General features: G+C 62.6%; 4 protein-coding genes across 5 annotated transcripts in view; all 4 read right to left on the bottom strand.

Annotated features, from left to right (window-relative positions):
* Positions 1-13: 13 nt before the first annotated feature.
* Positions 14-4,888, bottom strand: CHLRE_01g011630v5 (uncharacterized protein). Of its 2 annotated transcripts, XM_043058314.1 has the most exons (11): positions 4,277-4,888; positions 3,980-4,166; positions 3,697-3,741; positions 3,432-3,528; positions 3,341-3,361; positions 2,879-3,095; positions 2,619-2,649; positions 2,415-2,477; positions 2,138-2,239; positions 1,935-1,998; positions 14-1,696 (listed from the first exon to the last, which is right to left on the bottom strand). In XM_043058314.1, the coding sequence occupies exons 2-11, from the start codon at positions 4,160-4,162 to the stop codon at positions 1,680-1,682; spliced, it is 840 nt and encodes a 279-aa protein (XP_042928228.1). In that variant the 5' UTR covers positions 4,163-4,166; positions 4,277-4,888; the 3' UTR covers positions 14-1,679. The 2 variants fall into 2 exon arrangements, with proteins under 2 accessions (XP_042928228.1, XP_042928229.1); XM_043058315.1 differs by lacking the exon at positions 3,697-3,741.
* Positions 4,889-4,936: 48 nt separating this feature from the next.
* Positions 4,937-10,178, bottom strand: CHLRE_01g011600v5 (uncharacterized protein). The gene is made up of 5 exons (XM_001689374.2): positions 9,549-10,178; positions 9,237-9,428; positions 7,787-9,033; positions 7,411-7,608; positions 4,937-7,256 (listed from the first exon to the last, which is right to left on the bottom strand). The coding sequence occupies exons 1-5, from the start codon at positions 9,838-9,840 to the stop codon at positions 6,246-6,248; spliced, it is 2,940 nt and encodes a 979-aa protein (XP_001689426.2). The 5' UTR covers positions 9,841-10,178; the 3' UTR covers positions 4,937-6,245.
* Positions 10,179-10,636: 458 nt separating this feature from the next.
* CHLRE_01g011550v5 (uncharacterized protein) lies at positions 10,637-16,038 on the bottom strand. The gene is made up of 5 exons (XM_043058313.1): positions 15,425-16,038; positions 15,109-15,204; positions 14,645-14,899; positions 12,803-14,376; positions 10,637-12,615 (listed from the first exon to the last, which is right to left on the bottom strand). The coding sequence occupies exons 1-5, from the start codon at positions 15,506-15,508 to the stop codon at positions 11,313-11,315; spliced, it is 3,312 nt and encodes a 1,103-aa protein (XP_042928227.1). The 5' UTR covers positions 15,509-16,038; the 3' UTR covers positions 10,637-11,312.
* Positions 16,039-16,087: 49 nt separating this feature from the next.
* CHLRE_01g011500v5 (uncharacterized protein) overlaps positions 16,088-17,022 on the bottom strand; it is a 3,757-nt gene continuing 2,822 nt past the window's right edge. The window contains exon 8 of the mRNA XM_001689371.2: positions 16,088-16,820. Within this exon, the coding sequence (XP_001689423.2) occupies positions 16,752-16,820 (69 nt within the window). The 3' untranslated portion in view covers positions 16,088-16,751. The remainder of the gene's footprint in view (positions 16,821-17,022) is intronic.

Genomic DNA, 17,022 nt, shown 5'->3' with positions numbered 1-17,022 from the left:
TTGCCTTTCCAGTCACTGACTTGTGCTTACACATCCTGAGGCTAGCCTGCGCGGCCGCGGGGTTTTGCCAGGCAAGGCACGCGTTCCAACGAACTCCAGTGCCTACGCAACCCCTTTGCCTATCAAGCTGTATACACTTTCACAGTCATCTCTTCGTGCACAGTAAATTGCATGCGTGTTATGCATCCGTTCGCATCAAGGGGTGCATCGGGTCCGCAGCGCATACGGTACGTACCGTACACGGTATGCTGACGCGTTACGCCGACCGCCTCTTCCACCCGTTGCCACCACGCCCACAAAACCACCACGGTATGGCCATGTATTATCGGCACATTGATCCTGGTCTTTGATCTATGCCCCTCTGTTAGTAAGCTAGACTGCCAGACTTCACAAAAGCACACCGGCATTATGACTGAGTAAGACACAAGGTATTGGCAGACCTGTGCAGCTAATGAGAATACCCAAACCGCAACTGTATCTCTTCATGCGTTAACAGCGGTTCATCACCTCCACGCGTAAATAAGTTATAAGATATATGCTTGATAAGACAAAGATAAAGGTAGGTAGGGGTCAACCGCCAGCAGGTTCAACGGCGCACAGCTGGCAGCCCCCACTCCCCACGAGTGGCGTGGAGCTACCTGGTACATCCAGGAGGGGGTGGACCCCCACATCATGGGTGCCCCTGTCTCACACGGCTCAACAAGGCGCACTCGTAACACCTAGCCTTACGGCGGGCAAACAATGCACTCTGCACATGTGTTCGTATAGCATATGTGTCACACATGAGGGTTTGAGTGAAACCGCCTGGACCATTCGTGCACACCATCGACGCAACCGGCCCTGCGCGCGCTGACGCACGCCTTTTACACAAACCACCTGCACCAACAACTGCTGCTGCGTAATATCCACAACCAGCCATCTTAAGTAAGGGCAAAATGCACAAGGAAAGAAACCACAATCCGGCATCACCGCAGTCAACTCTTTGGGTGTGTCATGCGTGCTACCGTAGTGCACACGGCCACAGAAGCTGTCCGCATGACTCCCATCTCGCCACACTTCAAGACGTGTCTGCATGCCACGTCCGCATCCCACGTCTGTATCCGACGTCTGCATCCTGCAGGCCAGGACAGCGCTACGCTCACGTCTTCCGGCAGTGTCCAGCCACATTTGAAAAGTGCCGCAGCGGATGGCCAGGTGCCGAGCCCCCATGCATCCCCTGATGATACCCGTGGAAACGCAACCTGCACCCACAGGCACCTACAGCTCCTGCGTGCTGAACGTACAGACAAACACATCTGGTCATCTGCCCACGCATGCCTGCCTATGTGTAGTGGTTGCCTTCTCCCGGGTGATATCTTCCGGATCCGAAGTGAATACACTTTGAAACGTTGTTATATGAATAAACAGTCCCAGTACAAGACACCAAAACGTTGGTTTCCCCAAGGATCTCGTGTTTCCGAGCCTGTGACTTGCGTCATCCCAGGCACATTCCATGCTCAGTCCATTCCCACATCACAAATGAATGTGTGCGACACGGCGCGCCCTTGGAGCGCCTTGGTCCGATCCCGTGGTGATCCGAGTCCCTCAAAGAATCCAAAACAAACGCAGTTCACCCCGAACAGAAAGAGGCGCTCGCCCAACACCACCAGTGCTGCGACGATGGTCGCAAGTCGTACCACTCAGACGCGAGGCTTCACTGCGGGTTGACACAGTAGGGGGGAGAAACAACAGAACACAGGGCATGTAAGAAGACTGGACATGGCGTGCTAACCAAAAGGCAGGCCACATACGCTGCCTGCCTGCCCCTGCCCCTGCAGCACCACAACCCTTACTTACACCTGTGGGTCTACCCCACCCCTGACCCGGGCCCGACACGCGGCCACGGCCTACCCCGTCTGTGAAATAGAAGGACTGGCGAGAACACTCTGCCTCACCATTTTTCAAAAACTCCATGTTGGACGCCACGTTCGCCACATCTCCGTACCTGCACACCACGACCTGCGCAGGACGCACACAGGCGCACACAAACACAGCAATTTGAGTGTGCGTTGCGCCAAAGGTGGTAGCACCGTGCCTGGACTGCGCTTCCAGCTTCAGTGATTACGCGGCTGTCCTTGCTCTTAGCCACCACGCCTACCTTGCAGCCCGCAACGCCCCCCGGAACATTCATGGGCACATCGGCGCGTGCCATGCCGCAGCCAAACTTGGTTGCGGCATTCCACACCAGAGCCGTGAAGTGCTGCGCATACGCATGAGCGGCACGGCGGCCAGGGATGAGTCCAACCAGGTGCGCAAAGCGGTTGGGTCAGGCTACGTGCGGTGATAGATGTTGCTGCCCCATGGCTAGTGGTTACGGCACAGTGCATTGCTTGCCTGCCTGCAGTCATAAGCACCTCAGACGCTGCATAACTCACCCCAATGCCCTTGGGCCAGTTATCCACAAAGGGCTGGGGCGCAGAGAAGTTGTAATAGTTGACCTACGCGGGGAAGTCCAGAGGGCAAGTTCTCAATCCCGCCCACACGGCATTTGCCCAGCAAATTTGGCCTCATACGGAGCCCGCCCTAGCCTTAAATCCGTCGTCCCGTATCCAAGCCGCCACTTGCCCCCAACCACCCACCTCCTGGTACCAGGCATTGACCGCCACGTTGCTGCGCATGCGGCAGTTGGTACGGCGGCACGGGGTGTGTCAGACCAGGTGCACAAAGTGATCGGGTCAGGGCACAGGTGGGGCCACGATAGGTGGGCAGCTAACTGGCGCACCCGTGAGTTTGCAGCTGTCAGACAGAAGGGATTGATGTGAGGGTTGGAGGCGAGAGAGTGAGGAGAGGACGGGCGAAGCCCGTGGGAGAAGGGCGGTGCACGCTTCCGACCACGCACCAGGAGGCGTCGGGCTTGGGGTAGCGCAGGGTAGACATGAGGTTCTCGGGGCCCGCACCGCTGTGGATGAGCGCGCACTTCTGTGACGCCAGCTGCAGCGCGTAGGACTGGGCGGCCGCCGCCAGCGTGACGCTCCACGTCAGCGGCGGCGCCTGATGCCAACTGCGGTACATGTTGGTGCTGTCGAACACGGCCTGGGCATCCGAGCAGTCGCCGCCTGTGTGATAGGGTGTGCGCGGGTTGGTGCGTGGGTGGGTGCGCGGGTGTGCGCATGTTGGCTGCGTGAACACCGAGTGGGAGTGCAACCGTGGCCTTCGGCGGGGAACGCGTGCGTGGGCAGAGCGTCGCGGCGCGACAAGCTGACAATGCATGACGTGACAGGGCCGGTATGTAGCTGCGGCGCGGGTTACGGCGGTGCGTAACGGGTTATGGGTGTCAAAGGCGAGGCGTAGTGGCGCTCACCTGAAAGGACGGTGCCGCCACCTGCCATCGGTATCGGTGGCCTTGGCGGTGGCGGCCGTGGTGGCGGTGGAGGCGGTGGGCTCAGCACTACCCGCGGCACAGGCGACGGTGGGCTGGGTGAAGGTGGCGGCGGCGGCGGCGGGCGAGGCGGAGGGTGAGGCGGAGGCGACGGCTTGACCAATGGTGGACTGCAAGGGAAGATGAAAGGTGCTACTTGTAGTAAGCCCTGTGGTGAAGGCTGCATTGAAACATTGTTTGCCCTCCAATGCCCATCATCAGTATGCTGGTGCTAGGTTGCATGCCACATGCGGAGCACTGACAAAGGAGAGGGCGGTGCGGCGTTAGTTGCCACACACCTCGGGCGGGGAGGGCGGGGAGGAGGGCGTGGCCGTGGCGGGGGCCTACATGAATGTGCAATCGTGCCGTGCCAGCATCAGAGCTTAGCAACGCGCACTGGGATCTGAAGCAGACCCGGCAAATGCAACGAGCGGGCTAGAGGGGTCCGCAGTAGCACACAGGGGTGCAGAGTGGAATACAGCCGGCGGATGCAGCCGGCGCGGTCTCAAGCAGCACGTAACAGCACGGTATATGCAGTATGCATGCACGAACCCCTGGATACACGCGGCCCATGAAACTCGCCTCGGCGGACGCGGCGGGCGCGGCGGGCGCGGTGGCGGGCGCGGCGGGCGCGGCGGGCGCGGCGGGCGGGGGCTGGGTGGACTGGACACGGCCAGGAGTGACCGGCGGCTGGCGCGCTCGATGTGAACGAGCACCTGGCGGGAAGCAGGGCCGAGCGAAGCCGCTCGCACGCCCAGTGCGCATGTTCCTGCATGTAAAGTTCTAGGTGTTTGTGTGTGTTGCAAAAGCGCATCGGCGCAGCAAACTGAAACGGCGCGAAACACAGACGAGCCCCGACAACCCTGATAGTGGGCTCACCTTGGGCGATCGCGATCCATGCCAAGGCTAAAGACGCCAAGACCAGCGCTATGGTCCATGCGCGTCGTCGTCCGCCGTCGACGGAAGCACCGTTTCCTTGATGATTGGCCATGTCGTCCGCTTTGTGCTCTGGGGTGCAACCCACAAAGCGCAGTAACTAATCAAGTCGGCTTATGCATAGATCCATCTATGTGTCCGCGAATGGACGGTCCATGAACACGCGGAGACGCCGCCGACGGCCCTTCGGCCCCGCCCGCCTTGGGCAAGCGACAACTACACGTCGCGAACTTTGACTGATCAATCGTAGTGTGTGCGCTCGCTATCCTATCAACGTTGCGGCGCGCCCATGAATTTGTACGCCTTCTCATCTTCTTAACGTGCAGGCTTTGTTAACTTGCGACCTGTCGGGTTTTGGGCTTTCGCGCATCTTTGTCGGTGCTCCGATGCCTCCCAGCGGTCGTGTGATCACTCTAGAATATAGTTGTAGACGGTAACTTCGACGCGGTCGTTAGAAAGATTCAAAGCAGAGCCGGCCACGCGAGAGTCCGTTGGGAGCATGTCGCTGATCAGCGCCACTCCCCCTGGGCGTGGCATTGGCCAGGCTCTGCTGTGATTGGACCGAGTTCATTGCACAACTTCGACTGATAGTTGCGGCAATTTGGGTTTCGGTTCGGGCTCCTTTCCAGACGCGGGCTTGCTCCGCCGGTTGCACGCCACGTTCGCAATTCGACCCGGGCATGCTCCCACCTGTCCAACTGTTGCACACGCTGCAACCCCTGCACCTTACATACCGTAACGAGTATACCTTGCTGGCCTCTCCCCCCGCCTAGCACAACGTACACCATGCCATACCAGAACCCAATGCCAGTGAGCGCCCTTACATCGCCGTGTTTGGGGCATGCATGCCCACCGCAACTTCTGTGCCTCGGGCTTCCCTTCGCCTCGGCTCCGAAGCCTACCATCCTCCTAGCCACCCGCCCGCACGCAACCGTAACAAAATCAGTGTACACAGCACCATGGCTGTTCCCATGAAAGCACTGAGCGCTCATTCCCACTCAACAAGTTTACCCACAGTTCCGCCGTCTGAACCGCGCTCCGGCCCCAGTGTCAGCATGTTGCACGACGTGATTGTCCGCACTTAATGCCGTTGTCATGTCAGGCTTGCATATCTGCACTCCTCGACGTCGTCTGTTTGACTGCAGTTCGCGCCAATCAAACTTCAAATCACAGCGTTCAGTCTCCGCAGCCACTGCCCCGGTTTGGTCCTGCTCAATGCAACATAGGCAACGTCGTTGTCACGCATCTTGCCGGTGGCAAACATGAGAGCGGCAGTCACCCGCCTGGGCTCCGCCGTTGGCTCATCGCGTGCTCTGGGGCATGTCAATCGACTAATCCGAATTCACCGAGAATACGAAGCACAAGATACACCAGCCACACCGCCGGCAGATCTAGTCCGATTGCTCCATTTCCGCAAAGGCAGGCTCTGCAATCGTCACATAGTGCGTCGTCCATTGGAGTCCAACCACAGGCAAAACCGTCCGTGTACTGTGGCCGTAGAGGCCTGGACACATAAGCATGTAAGGAAACGTAAAAGTGTCGATGCAGCCGCTAAGTGTACACGTGAAAAACTGCTCGGCCGGCCGTGGAACGCAGCATCAGCACACGCGCCTTCCACACCGCCGGCAGATCAGGTAACTAGTATGTCTGAACAACGGCATGAGATGCCGGGTCGGGTTGCAGCCCTCATTTCACACACTGGCGCGTGCTTTCTGTTTGCATTTGTTCATTGCGTGCCCGAGTACTTCACGCTACTACATTTACACGGTCATGGGCACTGTGTACTTGAGTCCGCACCCACAGCCAAATGCATGTTCACATCCCAAGTTGCTTATGCCTCCCGCCTGAAGCTCTACCTACCGTCCATGCTCAACACAAGACCCGCGCGTGACAACCCGTCCTGCACGGCACATCACGCATCGAACAGCCGTATGCGTGCGGTGATTGCGACGCGGCAGAAGGGGCAGGAGCTCATCTTGCCGCTGCACGCCTCGCAGCTCTGGTGCCCGCAGTTGAACACCACCGCCTTGGGGCCCTCCATGCACACCGCGCACGCGGCCTGCTCGCTGTTGCTGCGCCGCTGCGCCTCGTCGATCTTGCGCTGTATGAGTGCGTCGCGCACCGAGCGCGAGCTCGCTTCCAGCTTGCGCTCCAGCTCCTCCATCTCGCCCAGCGCCAGCGGCTCCAGCGCCGACGCCTCCGCCAGCATCTGCCGCAGCTGCACATACAGCATGCTGTTCTGGTTGGTCAGCTCGTCCACCTTATCGCTGAGCGACTGGTTCGACTCGAGCAGAGCGGCGCGGTGCATCTCCGCGTCCGACAGCAGCCCAAGCAGCTGCTGGCAGCAGTTGCCGCACGGGGTGACGGGTAGCGCCGAGCCGCCGGCAACGCCGCCCGCTTGCGGCTGCGCCGTGCTGGCGGAGGCGATGGCGTTGGCGCCGCTGCGCGCGTGCTGCGGCCCCGTGCACTGCGTCGACAGCGCAGGCGTGGGGAAGGGCCCGCGCGCCCCTAGCATGCTATTCCTGCTGGGCTCGGGCAGGGGCACGCTGTAGCTGCCGCTGGCCTGCAGCTCCTCCGCCGTCGGGCTCACTGATTGCCCCGTGCTCATGCCCGGGCACACCATGCGGGGGCCCGCCGCCGCCGGCGCGCCCGAGCCGCCGGCATGTGCCTGCGCCAGCATCCTGCTGAGGCTGGTGCACCGCGTGCTGCTGCTGACGGCGTGCGCCGCACCGCCCGCGGGCGTACCGCGCTCCACGGCAGCGGCGGCGCCTCCGCCGCCGTTGCGGTCGGGGCGGTCGCTGTTGTCCTGCACGTCCATGGCCAGCCGGCTGTAGCGGCTGGCCATGATGCCCAGCTCCTTGACCAGCCCGTCCTGAAGCAGCCGAGCCTCCTGCAGCTCCTCCTCGCGAGACGCAAGCTTGGACTGAGGGTGGAGCACGACAGGGAAGGAGAGGGGTCAACGGGGGTACCTATGCAGATACTTTGTTTGCGGGGGGCCAGTACATTGCCGTGGATAGTGCCCAACCGTCACCAGACCACCGTAAAGCGCCCGAAACGCTCCCTCCCTCCAGACACACCTGCAGCTGCTCCACTTGGCCGCGCAGCTCCGTCACCGTTGCCGCTTCCCGCGTGGCGCGCGCGAGTATGGACTGCAGCTGCTGCTGCGTGGACGCCTGCGCCTCCTCCGCCTCCGCCAGCAGCAGCTTGTACTGCAGCACCTCCTTGGTGGCGGCCTCGCGCGCCTCGCGCTCCTTGTGCAGCAGCGACTCAGTCGTCTGTGTGGGGTGCCAGGGTCGAGAGCGGGAGTGGTTACGACCGCACAGACAACCAAGGACGCCCTGGCTGTGAATTGCGGCGTACACATGCAAGCTCGCGTTGCGCCACGACCCCGTGCACCCAGCGAAGGTTGCGCGCCCCAACGCCCCGGTCGCGCTCCTGCCCATCCCTGCCCACCTCTGCCTTCTTTGCTGTCTGCAGCAGCTGCTCCTCCTGGTTGCGCCGAAGCAACAGGTCTGTGAGCTGCACCTTCACAGCCTCTAGTGACTTGCTGCTCGAGATGTTCACCAGCTCCGACGTTGCGGCCGGCGGTGCCGGAACCACTTGCAGCATGGGGTGCGCACTGGACGACAGCGTGGGCGTCGTGTTGTGCGGCTGCCCTGCCGCCGTCGGTGTGGAGGCCACAGTGCTGGACGCCGTGGGCATCGCCGCCCGCGACACTGACACCGCCGTCAACGTGCTGCCGTGGGGCGTCGTCGACAGCATCAGCCGAGACGGCGTGTGCGCCGGCCCTAGCTGCAACGCCCCCAACTGGGTAACCGATGATGAAGCCGCAGCTGCGGAAGCCGCGGCAGAGGCGGCCGCCGCCGCCACCGCGGCGGTGGGGCCAGCGGCGGCCATGTTGGCGCTGGTGGTTTGAAGCACCGACGCCGCAACGCTGGCGGCGCCGCCGGCGTCGGCGGACATGCGGAAGAGCTCCTCCGCCACGTTGGCGAGGTCGGCCGCGAACTTGGTCTCCACCACCACCACGCCGTCGAAGGTCTGCTTGCTGTTGATGCCGCCGTACACCACGATGCGTCCGTTGACCAGGTTGCAGGTGTGGTGGTAGCGCGGCGCGGGCGCCGTGTTGAGCAGTGCGGGCTTGTGCCAGGTGAAGGTGCGCGTGTCCAGCACCACCGCATCGTTGAAGAAGGTGCCTCCGCTGTTGCAGCCGCCAAAGATGAGGATGATGCCCGGCGACAGCAGCTGCGCCGTGTGCTGCGTGCGCGCGCTGGGCGCGGGGCCGAACGCCTGCGGCGTGAACCATGCACCGCGCGAGAGCGAGAACACCGTGAGCGCCGAGTCGGTGGAGGACTGGTTGATGCCGCCGAAGCAGACCAGGTAGTCGCGCCCGTCCCAGGTCAGGCTGTGGCCGCGCCGCGGCGCGGGCGGCTTGCCGGACGCCTCCACCTCCGAGAAGCTGCCCGTGGACGGGTCCAGCTTAAACAGGTCGTTGTACAGGCGCTTGCCCTGCCCGCCGAACAGGTACACGACGCTGCCGTGCACCGTCACCATGCTGTGCCCAGCGCGCGCCGCTGGCTGTGAGTCTGCCTCCGGCAGCCGCGTCCAGGTGCAGGTGTCCGTGTCGAAGCAGAAGAGCGTGCGCAGGAATTTGCGGCCCTGCTGCCCTCCAAACATCCAGATCTTCGTCCCCGTGGCCGCGGCTGCGGTGGCAAGGAGAGCGAATGCACCACAAGAAGGGGTGCCGGCGGGCGTGAGCAGGGTTGGATGAGCGTTGTTCCACCGGTTTTGAGCCCCCAACGGTCCGAATGACCGTCAAGCTTCAAATTAAGCCGTCTGGAGCCAGGGTACGAGGCTAGGTTGGCCCAGAACCAGGCCAATTCTCATGCACACCGCAGCGACATACCTGCGTGCCCCAGCATCTTTTCCGGTCGATCTTTACTTCGAGCTGCATGTGTGCTAACGACGCGCCAGGACAATGTGTCCGTGTCCAGCGCACAGAGGTCATCCAGCACCGAATTCCCGACTCCTCCATATACCCAGATTGTGCCGCCCACTACCGCGGAAGCGTGAGCCCATCGAGCAGGAGGAACGCTGCCTGCGAGCGCAAAGGACGAGCTTCACTCCCTCAGCTCTCCGGTCAGCTGAGCCACCCCCGAAAAGTTACAGCCCACGCGCTCGACCGGGGCGACCGCCCAGGAGCCTTCAAACGACTTACCTCTACATAGCGGGTAGTGATAAAAGAGCGAGGAAGGGGCGCCTTCGTGCGCGGCGCCTGAGGACGCCGCGCCGGTGGTATTCCCCGACATGTGCGAGTAGAAGCTAGTCACCGTATGGACAGAGGCGTCCGCGCCCGAGTTGGGCAGCGGCCCAGGTGGGCCGGCTGCTTGCCGGCCCAAAAGCGGATGCTGGAAATGCTGCTGGCCGGTCAGGTCGAAGCCACCAAATCCCCCAGTAGAGCCGGTTCCTATGTCTGCGAGCCCAAGGCTGCTGGAAGTATGGTTTGACATCTCCAGAGCGCGCAGGCGAAAGTTCTGACGACTTCAGGGCACGTGGCCCCGCCGGGCTCGTGCCGCGCTCAATCGCGCGCTCCCAAAACGAGCCGCATTCTTGCAATCTCTACGCCGTGATTGTGCTCTGGCGCAAGCTTTTCAGGCGTGGGAGCACAGGCCAGGCCAACGCGGACAGACTCAGAAGACTTGCAGTTCGCAAAGCACGCCAACATCTGCAGTTGTAATATGAGCTATGTGGCAAGACGTATCTGGACAATGTATCTGGACACCAGTCTGTGCGGGCAAGACATCGCAAGAATCGTACGGCCACCGAGCCTTGCGGCCTTTATTTAAGTGATTAAATCCTAATCAGTTGACCTATGCAACTGAAGCGCTTGGTGGCTTGACGACAGATCGTGCACGGCGCACGGGGTGGAGTGGCACCAGTTTCCCGGCGGCCTTTTCTGTCGCCTCGCGTTCGTTCCTGGATTTTGCACGATATTAAAGCTACGCACCAGCGGTCACCTGACGGGCTGGAGAGTCGTCCTAACAATCCAGGCCAGTGCGTCACCGGCATCCGGGCCGCACCCCGGCCCACACAAGCAAACGCGTGTGCATGCTGCTACTCGCTGATTGGGCTGTCTGTACAAAGCAGGATCGCCTGAGAAACTGTTGTCAAGCTGGTCCGGTGGCTCAGGTGTACCTGCCCCGCCCTCACCCACGTCCCAGTTATACGCCCCGCCAGCGGTCGAGGCCGGCGTCTGGCTGGCAAGTCGGGACCCACGAGGACCCACGCAAACACGCACGTTTCCTGCCACACCCCGCCTTACAACTGCCTCATGAAGCAGGTTTGGGGTAAGCAAACTCGCCTTGCGTGACTCAAAGGCAGTCGTGCAATGCCAGCGACTCAAATCCAGTCCCCTTGTGCTGTTGTGCGCCGGTGTGCGTCCGTGCCAGCCGCGAATCATATGCGAGTTATTAGAGATAGCGTCGTAGCGACGGTCGATAGGCAGATAGGGAACACTTACATAACATATGCAGCATATCCCTTGTACTCGTGCAGGCAAGGAACGCCTCTGGCGCCGCCACAAGGTACTTAGGCATTGAACTATGCTGCAGGTCGCATGTGTGGCCATGCGTGCTGAGACCCGCTGAGGCACGCACCTGCGTGTCGCACACACGTGCTGCCACGCACCATGAGTGCAACCCCATAACCCCATTAGTGATTGTGGCATTGAGCTCCCACGAATGAGCTGCCGCTTCGATGCTGACCACACACCATGTCGATAACAAAGGGGAGTCAAGGCACTGTCGTCCGCATAAGCACGGACGCGCGGAATATATAATACATAACGCCTGCTGCCTGCATAACTGGCCTTTGTTGTTCGGACGACTGTCCCTTCTTGCAGTGTCACATTCATGCACGGCCACAGGCGCGCACTTCTGATTTGCCCATCCATTCAACCGCCCTGCAGCGCCTATCTTCCCCATCATGACCCCTCGGCCTCCGCCTCCTCCTGCTCCTCCTCGCTGTCGCTGTGCAGCCGAGCAAGCGACATCAGCGACGCCAGCTTGGCCGCTGCCGCGCTTAGCACCAGCTCTGGCGGCTCAAGCGCAGGGTCCGCCTTGGCAGGAGCTCGCGTTGCCCCCGCCGCCGGCACTGCCGGCGCCGCAAGCGCCCGGGCCTCCGCGACTGCGGGGGCGTCAATGTCCCAAGCTTTGGGTGCAGCACCCGCGACGGCCCGGGCATGAGCGTGTGGGCTGTGGCTTGCAGCCGCCGCGGCGGCTGTCGAGGACGTCACCGCCGCACGCCAGGTCCCGCCGGGGCGATTTGCAGCGTTCGGCGTGTTCAGCAGGCCGTCTGAGCCCGGCAAAGCAGCCGGGCGACCGCCGCCGCTCGTGCTGATGGTGGCAGCTCGGGCGCGGAACGCGGCATGTCCATTGTCTGCGCCGCCCACCACCCGCTCCCGCCGCTCGCTGAGCCCTGAGCCACTTGCGTAACGCTGCAGGAATGACTGGTTGCGGCTGGGGTGGTAGCTTCCTGGCGCGAAGGCTGCCGCGGCCGCCGCTTGCTGTTGTTGCAGCTGCTCCGGTGGCGCCAGCAGAATGGCAGCCGCCGCTGCCCCAACCACGTCCGGGGCGTGGTTTGCCAGTCCGTTGGGAAACAAGCCGTCTTCATCGCCACCAGTGATGGAGCCCGGCAGGCCCCCTAGGCTGCCAGGCAGCACTAGCCCTGTGTGCGTGGCCGGCGCCGAGTCAGCATAGTTGCCGCCACGGACCCTGCCTATGCTGTTGTTGCCGCCGTCGGGACCCGCGGCACTCGGCCGGCGGGCCTCACCAGTGGCGTCACCCAGCAGTGAGTAGCTGGTGCCCCCCAGGCCGCCACCACCACCGCCGCCACGGCCCCCACCAGGGCCGCCTTGTAACGCGCTGCGACTGGAAAGTGAGAAAACGTGGCTGCTACCGGCCGCGCCACCCACAGAGCTGGAAGCGGCGGCGTAGCCGTCAAGCGCCGATGCAGGCGCAGACAAGGGAACAGCGTCTGCGCCCACGGCGGCTGCGGCTGCCGCAGGGTCCTGGCAGCATGTCGTCGCCGCCAGCTGCGTGAAAGCTGAAACGGAGTGGGTAAGCACGTGGCTGCTTCTGCCGTCGCCAGGCACGGAGGGCCTGGCATACTGCCGCTGTGGCTGCAGCTGCTGCTGCATGCCCGCCCTGCCAGCTCCGTCGCTCCCTCGTGCAGCTTCAGCGGCTTGCATGAGCTCCCGCGCCTTGTGGTCGTACCACATTGACGACCTGTAGGCACATTAGTAACACGAGCAACATTAGTAATCTGAGTAAGCGGACATAAGAAGTGGGCTGGCACACAGAATGACTCATGGAACACACAACCAGCACGCCATGGCTCTTCACCAGGCTGTTGTGGCCGCCTCCCCCCCCACACACGCGGTTGTAACTGCAAGGCGCCACAGCCTGCACCTACCTGCCCGGGCTCTCGGCAGCAAGCATCCGCATGACCTCATCCCGGGTTGCGCCCGCCAGTGCTGCGCAGCTGCTGGGCCCGGCCGCCGTGGTGGGCGACACAAGCGCCGACATGGGGTTGGAAGTGTTAGTAATCCGGCGGCTGAAGGCAGCGGCGGCGGCGCCCGCCGGCATCGACATCGGCGTGTCTTGCCCGCACGACGCCAGTCCCGCTGCCGCAGCAGCCGCCGGTGAGATGCGTAGGCTGTGATGCCCGCCGCCGCCGCCGCCGCCGCCGCCGCCGCTGTTGGGCGCCCCACCTGCCGGGCTCCTTCCGGACCCGGGCCGCTCGATGGGCAGGATGAGGGCAGCCGGGCGCTCAGCACGCAGCGAGCGCTGTGTCTGCGGCGCAGGTGCCTGGAACGAGGCACGGCGGCTGGAGCCGTACGGGCCGCCGTCGACGCCGGCGGCGGCACTGCCGCCTCCGTACGACGCCGGTGGGTACAGCCCCTCCGGCTGCTCGCCTTCGGCCGGCTCACACAGCTCGTTGATGCTCCAAACAACGGGCGCCGACATGACGCCGCCGCTGCCACCCGCCGTAGTGCTGGCACGCAGCGCACTGACCGCCAAGGGCTTGGCGCTCTGGCCGTCATGCATGTGCGCGGCCTGGCTGCTGCGGCTGCCGCCGGCGCCGCCTTGTGCCAGCGCCGCACGCAAGGCGGAGCTTGCCACCGACACGCCGCCGCCACTGGTGCCGCCGCCGCCACTGTGAACCACGACTGCAGGTACGCCGCCGCCGCGCAGCCCGCCGCGAGCCGACGACAGCCTACTTCCACCCCCGCCGCCGCCGTGGCTGTCATACCCGCTGGGCCCGCCCTGGCCCGGCCCATCCAGACCTGCAACGCCCGCCGTGCTGCTGTGAGCGAGGCGCGAGGGCGTGGGCAAGCTTACTCCCCAGCCGGCGCCGCCCGCACTGGCAGCAGCATCCGGAACAGGGCTCGAGATCTGCCGCCCGAACGCCGCGCCGCCGCCACCACCGGCCGCCTCCGCATGGATATCACCGCCACCGCCCCTTCGCAGCCAAGGCGCCGGCTCTGCCCCCGCCTCGTCCGGCCCACCACCATTCACCATGCATGCGCCGCCGTCGCAGCCATTGCCGTACGGTGCGGTGAACTGCTGCACTGGCCCGCCGCTGCACGGGTTGCCGTACACCTGTCCAGCTGCGGGCGACACGGGGCGCTCGCCGCCGCCGACCCAGCTGCCGCCGCTGGCTCGGCGGTCGCTGCCGGGCCGGCCAGCCGCCGCCATGCCCCCTGTCGTTGCGGCTGCGGCTGGTGCGTTGTTCGCGGGCAGCGGCACAATGCGGCTCGCGGAGCCGCTGAAACGACTTGGGCTGGGCTCCCATGCATTGCTACTGTTGCGACCGTAGGCAGGGCCATCACCGAAACCGGCGCCTCCCGCTCCGCCGGCAGGGGAGCACGGTGCGGAAGGGCAGTCATCGACGTCCCACGGCGCCTCGCCATCGTCCAATGCGTCGATGTCAACATCCCCCCCGCCCGCCATGCTGTCGGTTCCGCCTCGCTTTAATATGCTCCTCTGCAGAATGTAAATCAACGCATGGGATTCGGTATGCAGAGGGATGAAGTCCTCTTGGCGAGCGCAGTGTGTGTGCAGGACAAAACCAGTATCGCAGTCCTACATGTGACGTGTCGTAACCGTGTATGATTGCAAACGTACACGCAAGCCGGCACAGCCGCTTGACCACCATGCAAGCCCTATTGATTGCCTGGTTGGTACTCGTGCTGGTGGCAACTGATGTATTGACTAGCATAGCCGTGTCGATAGCTTTACCACGGGCACATACCTTGGGCTGCGCCTGCTTCAGGTGCGCTCGAAGATGCTTCTTGCTCGTTCGTAGCTTTGCGCTGGGAGAATCAGGCAGAGGTCCAGAGGGTCCGTTTGTAGTGCTAATGATGCGGAGTTTCCTGGCGGAGTTGCCTGGCCCTTCAGCACCACCACCGTCCACGTCTTGCCCCCACGCAGCGACATCGCCGCCCTTTGCATTGCCCTTGCCGCTGCCAAACATGTTGGAGGACCGCTTGCTGTCACTCTTGGCGGGCTGCATTGACGGGCGTGGGCAGCAAGCAGGCGTGGGGGTTTCAGGTGGTGGGCAGCACTGCGGAAGAGTGAGGGGCACAGCCGACAGAGGCAGCGCATATGTGTGCTGCCTGGTTATGCCCATACCCATGTTGAACCGTGCTACCACGCGCCCGCCCTCGGCATTGAGGCGGATTAAGCGTGGGAGGCGGCTGGCCTTGAGTCACGCACTTGGCCCTTTTTGCTTAACCGTCGCAGCTTCAGCCTCTTTGTTAGGCTAACATCATAGTCGCTCACCGAGATCCCGTCGTCCTCGTAACCAGCGCGCTGCAACCAAAGCGTGGGGGCCATACGCAGGTGCATTGCGGTATCAATGACTTAATGTCGACAATGTGCAGAGTAGGAACGAGCATGCGTGCACCGTCTGAAGCTCTGAGACAATTGTCAAGCTAATCCTACGCACTTCTGCCTCCCAGCTACTAATAAAACAGGCGAAGGGGTGTATAGTGCGTGGACTCGGCTGTGGTGAAAACGACGCATCGCTCACCCTTGCTGCTGCAGAGGCAGAAGCAACATGGCCGTCTTCCGCGTTCGTGCGCCCAAAGCACGCGGCGAACCATTTCGGCGGCATGGCGCTTGTGTTTGGTCAGTACCTTGTTGAGGGACTATGAAATTGTCATGTTTGGAGCATTAGTTTGAAGGCGGGTGAATTTGACGCCGCTCTGCTGTTTTACGACGCGACAGGCCAGGTACTAGGCGTTCGCCTTGCCTAAGCCGCAAAAAGTTTTGTGTATGTCTCAAATGTATGTGCTTGTGCTGTCTAGAATAAACAAGTCAAGAGATGTTCACAGTGGAGAACCGTCAAGCTGCCGTGCACCGCCGCGGCGGTCATGGCGCCCTTCACACGCGCAACAACTATTCTTGATACCCAACAACAAGCCGTATTCAGGTCATCTTGACACATTGGCCCCCAGCTCCGGCGTTAACTCATAATACCATCGAAATGTGGTCTTGTCAAGTCTCCAGTAAGCGCCGTCAAGTAGTCTTGACGCAGGCTACCTTGCAGCCCTTCGTGCGGAGAGCTAAATGCCTAGCGCTTGAAACTGTACTGTAAACTGCAAAGAGTCGGACTGGTGGATCTGACTCGGTCACGCTTCACCCCGTCGTTTTGCTGATGTGAACTGCGGTCTGGGAGCTATCGCCTCTAGCCTATACTGAGAAATGGCTACACCCAGTTGGCATGTACTTCCGTCGCCTCTGCCGTTGATCAACTCTCACAGTCTAACCCCCAGGAACTGTAAGCTAACATACAGCTCCAGACCAGTGGCTCCAGACCCAACGTACCATCCTTGCACATGGGACAGCGGCCCGCGGCCTCATCTCCAGCCTGCAAGTTTCCTGTTCGCTGTCGCGCACCGCTTACTGAGCGTTGGCGCCTGCATACATCCATGTATCTTTTTTGTGCCCTTCTTGCTCGTCACACACGCTCCAGTCCATTCCTTGATGCACACACTCCTTGCGCCCCAGACATTGTGCCGTTGGCGGCCTACCGCCATTGCCACAGTCCCTTCCCGCAAGCTGCATTCACCCAGCTAACACCGCTGCCACAACCACAACCACATACAGCTTGCGCTCTGCAGCCAGACCCACCGACCCATCAACCACCCCACGGCACTGCGCCGCCTAGCTGCTTCATCCCCACACACACACCTGGCTCCACTGACCCGCTCCGCCTACACGACGAGGCCGGTGTTGGATCAGCCGGCTACAACTGAGCTACGGAAGTGCTCCGCAAGCGTTTTGCTGCCACGCCTTGTTGGGCGCCTGGCCCTGTCGGGCCGCCAGGCTCGCTAGGTGGTAGCGCGACGGGCCCTTTAGAAGACCACCGTGTCCAGCATGGTTCCCATGCTCTGCGCGATGTTTGTCGCCATCACCGAGCTCACCTGCGCACGTGTGAGGATGTGGGGGGCGGTTGCAGTGGGGATGCCATGAGGGGGTCCAAGCATCCCGGGCGACCGCTTCCCATGGCACATGCGCAATGCGCTGCTGCGCTCTCGCGGCGGCCTACATACGGTTGGTGGGCGTGATCAGCAGGGGGAAGCTTTATCGGAAATCGATGTGCAGGGCATGTGCCCACACGCCCTG

The sequence above is a fragment of the Chlamydomonas reinhardtii genome, chromosome 1, assembly GCF_000002595.2.
Source record: "Chlamydomonas reinhardtii strain CC-503 cw92 mt+ chromosome 1, whole genome shotgun sequence".
Classification (NCBI taxonomy): Eukaryota; Viridiplantae; Chlorophyta; class Chlorophyceae; order Chlamydomonadales; family Chlamydomonadaceae; genus Chlamydomonas; species Chlamydomonas reinhardtii.
The sequence above is the reverse complement of the archived record's forward strand: the minus strand, read 5'-3'. Positions and strand labels throughout refer to the sequence as shown.

What these genes read in the sequence shown, in the direction of transcription:
- CHLRE_01g011550v5 (XM_043058313.1), bottom strand. Translation starts at nt 15,508, where the DNA reads ATGCCGCCGAAATGGTTCGCCGCGTGCTTTGGGCGCACGAACGCGGAA. An exon ending in GGTTAAGCAAAAAGGGCCAA is followed by an intron (nt 14,900 to 15,108) that starts GTGCGTGACTCA and finishes CCGTCAATGCAG; the next exon opens with CCCGCCAAGAGTGACAGCAA. An exon ending in TGAAGCAGGCGCAGCCCAAG is followed by an intron (nt 14,377 to 14,644) that starts GTATGTGCCCGT and finishes TACATTCTGCAG; the next exon opens with AGGAGCATATTAAAGCGAGG.
- CHLRE_01g011600v5 (XM_001689374.2), bottom strand. Translation starts at nt 9,840, where the DNA reads ATGTCAAACCATACTTCCAGCAGCCTTGGGCTCGCAGACATAGGAACC. An exon ending in AGACAGCAAAGAAGGCAGAG is followed by an intron (nt 7,609 to 7,786) that starts GTGGGCAGGGAT and finishes CACCCCACACAG; the next exon opens with ACGACTGAGTCGCTGCTGCA. An exon ending in GCCAAGTGGAGCAGCTGCAG is followed by an intron (nt 7,257 to 7,410) that starts GTGTGTCTGGAG and finishes CTCCACCCTCAG; the next exon opens with TCCAAGCTTGCGTCTCGCGA.
- CHLRE_01g011630v5 (XM_043058314.1), bottom strand. Translation starts at nt 4,162, where the DNA reads ATGCGCACTGGGCGTGCGAGCGGCTTCGCTCGGCCCTGCTTCCCGCCA. An exon ending in CCCCGCCCTCCCCGCCCGAG is followed by an intron (nt 3,529 to 3,696) that starts GTGTGTGGCAAC and finishes CTTCCCTTGCAG; the next exon opens with TCCACCATTGGTCAAGCCGT. An exon ending in ACTGGCCCAAGGGCATTGGG is followed by an intron (nt 2,240 to 2,414) that starts GTGAGTTATGCA and finishes GCGTATGCGCAG; the next exon opens with CACTTCACGGCTCTGGTGTG.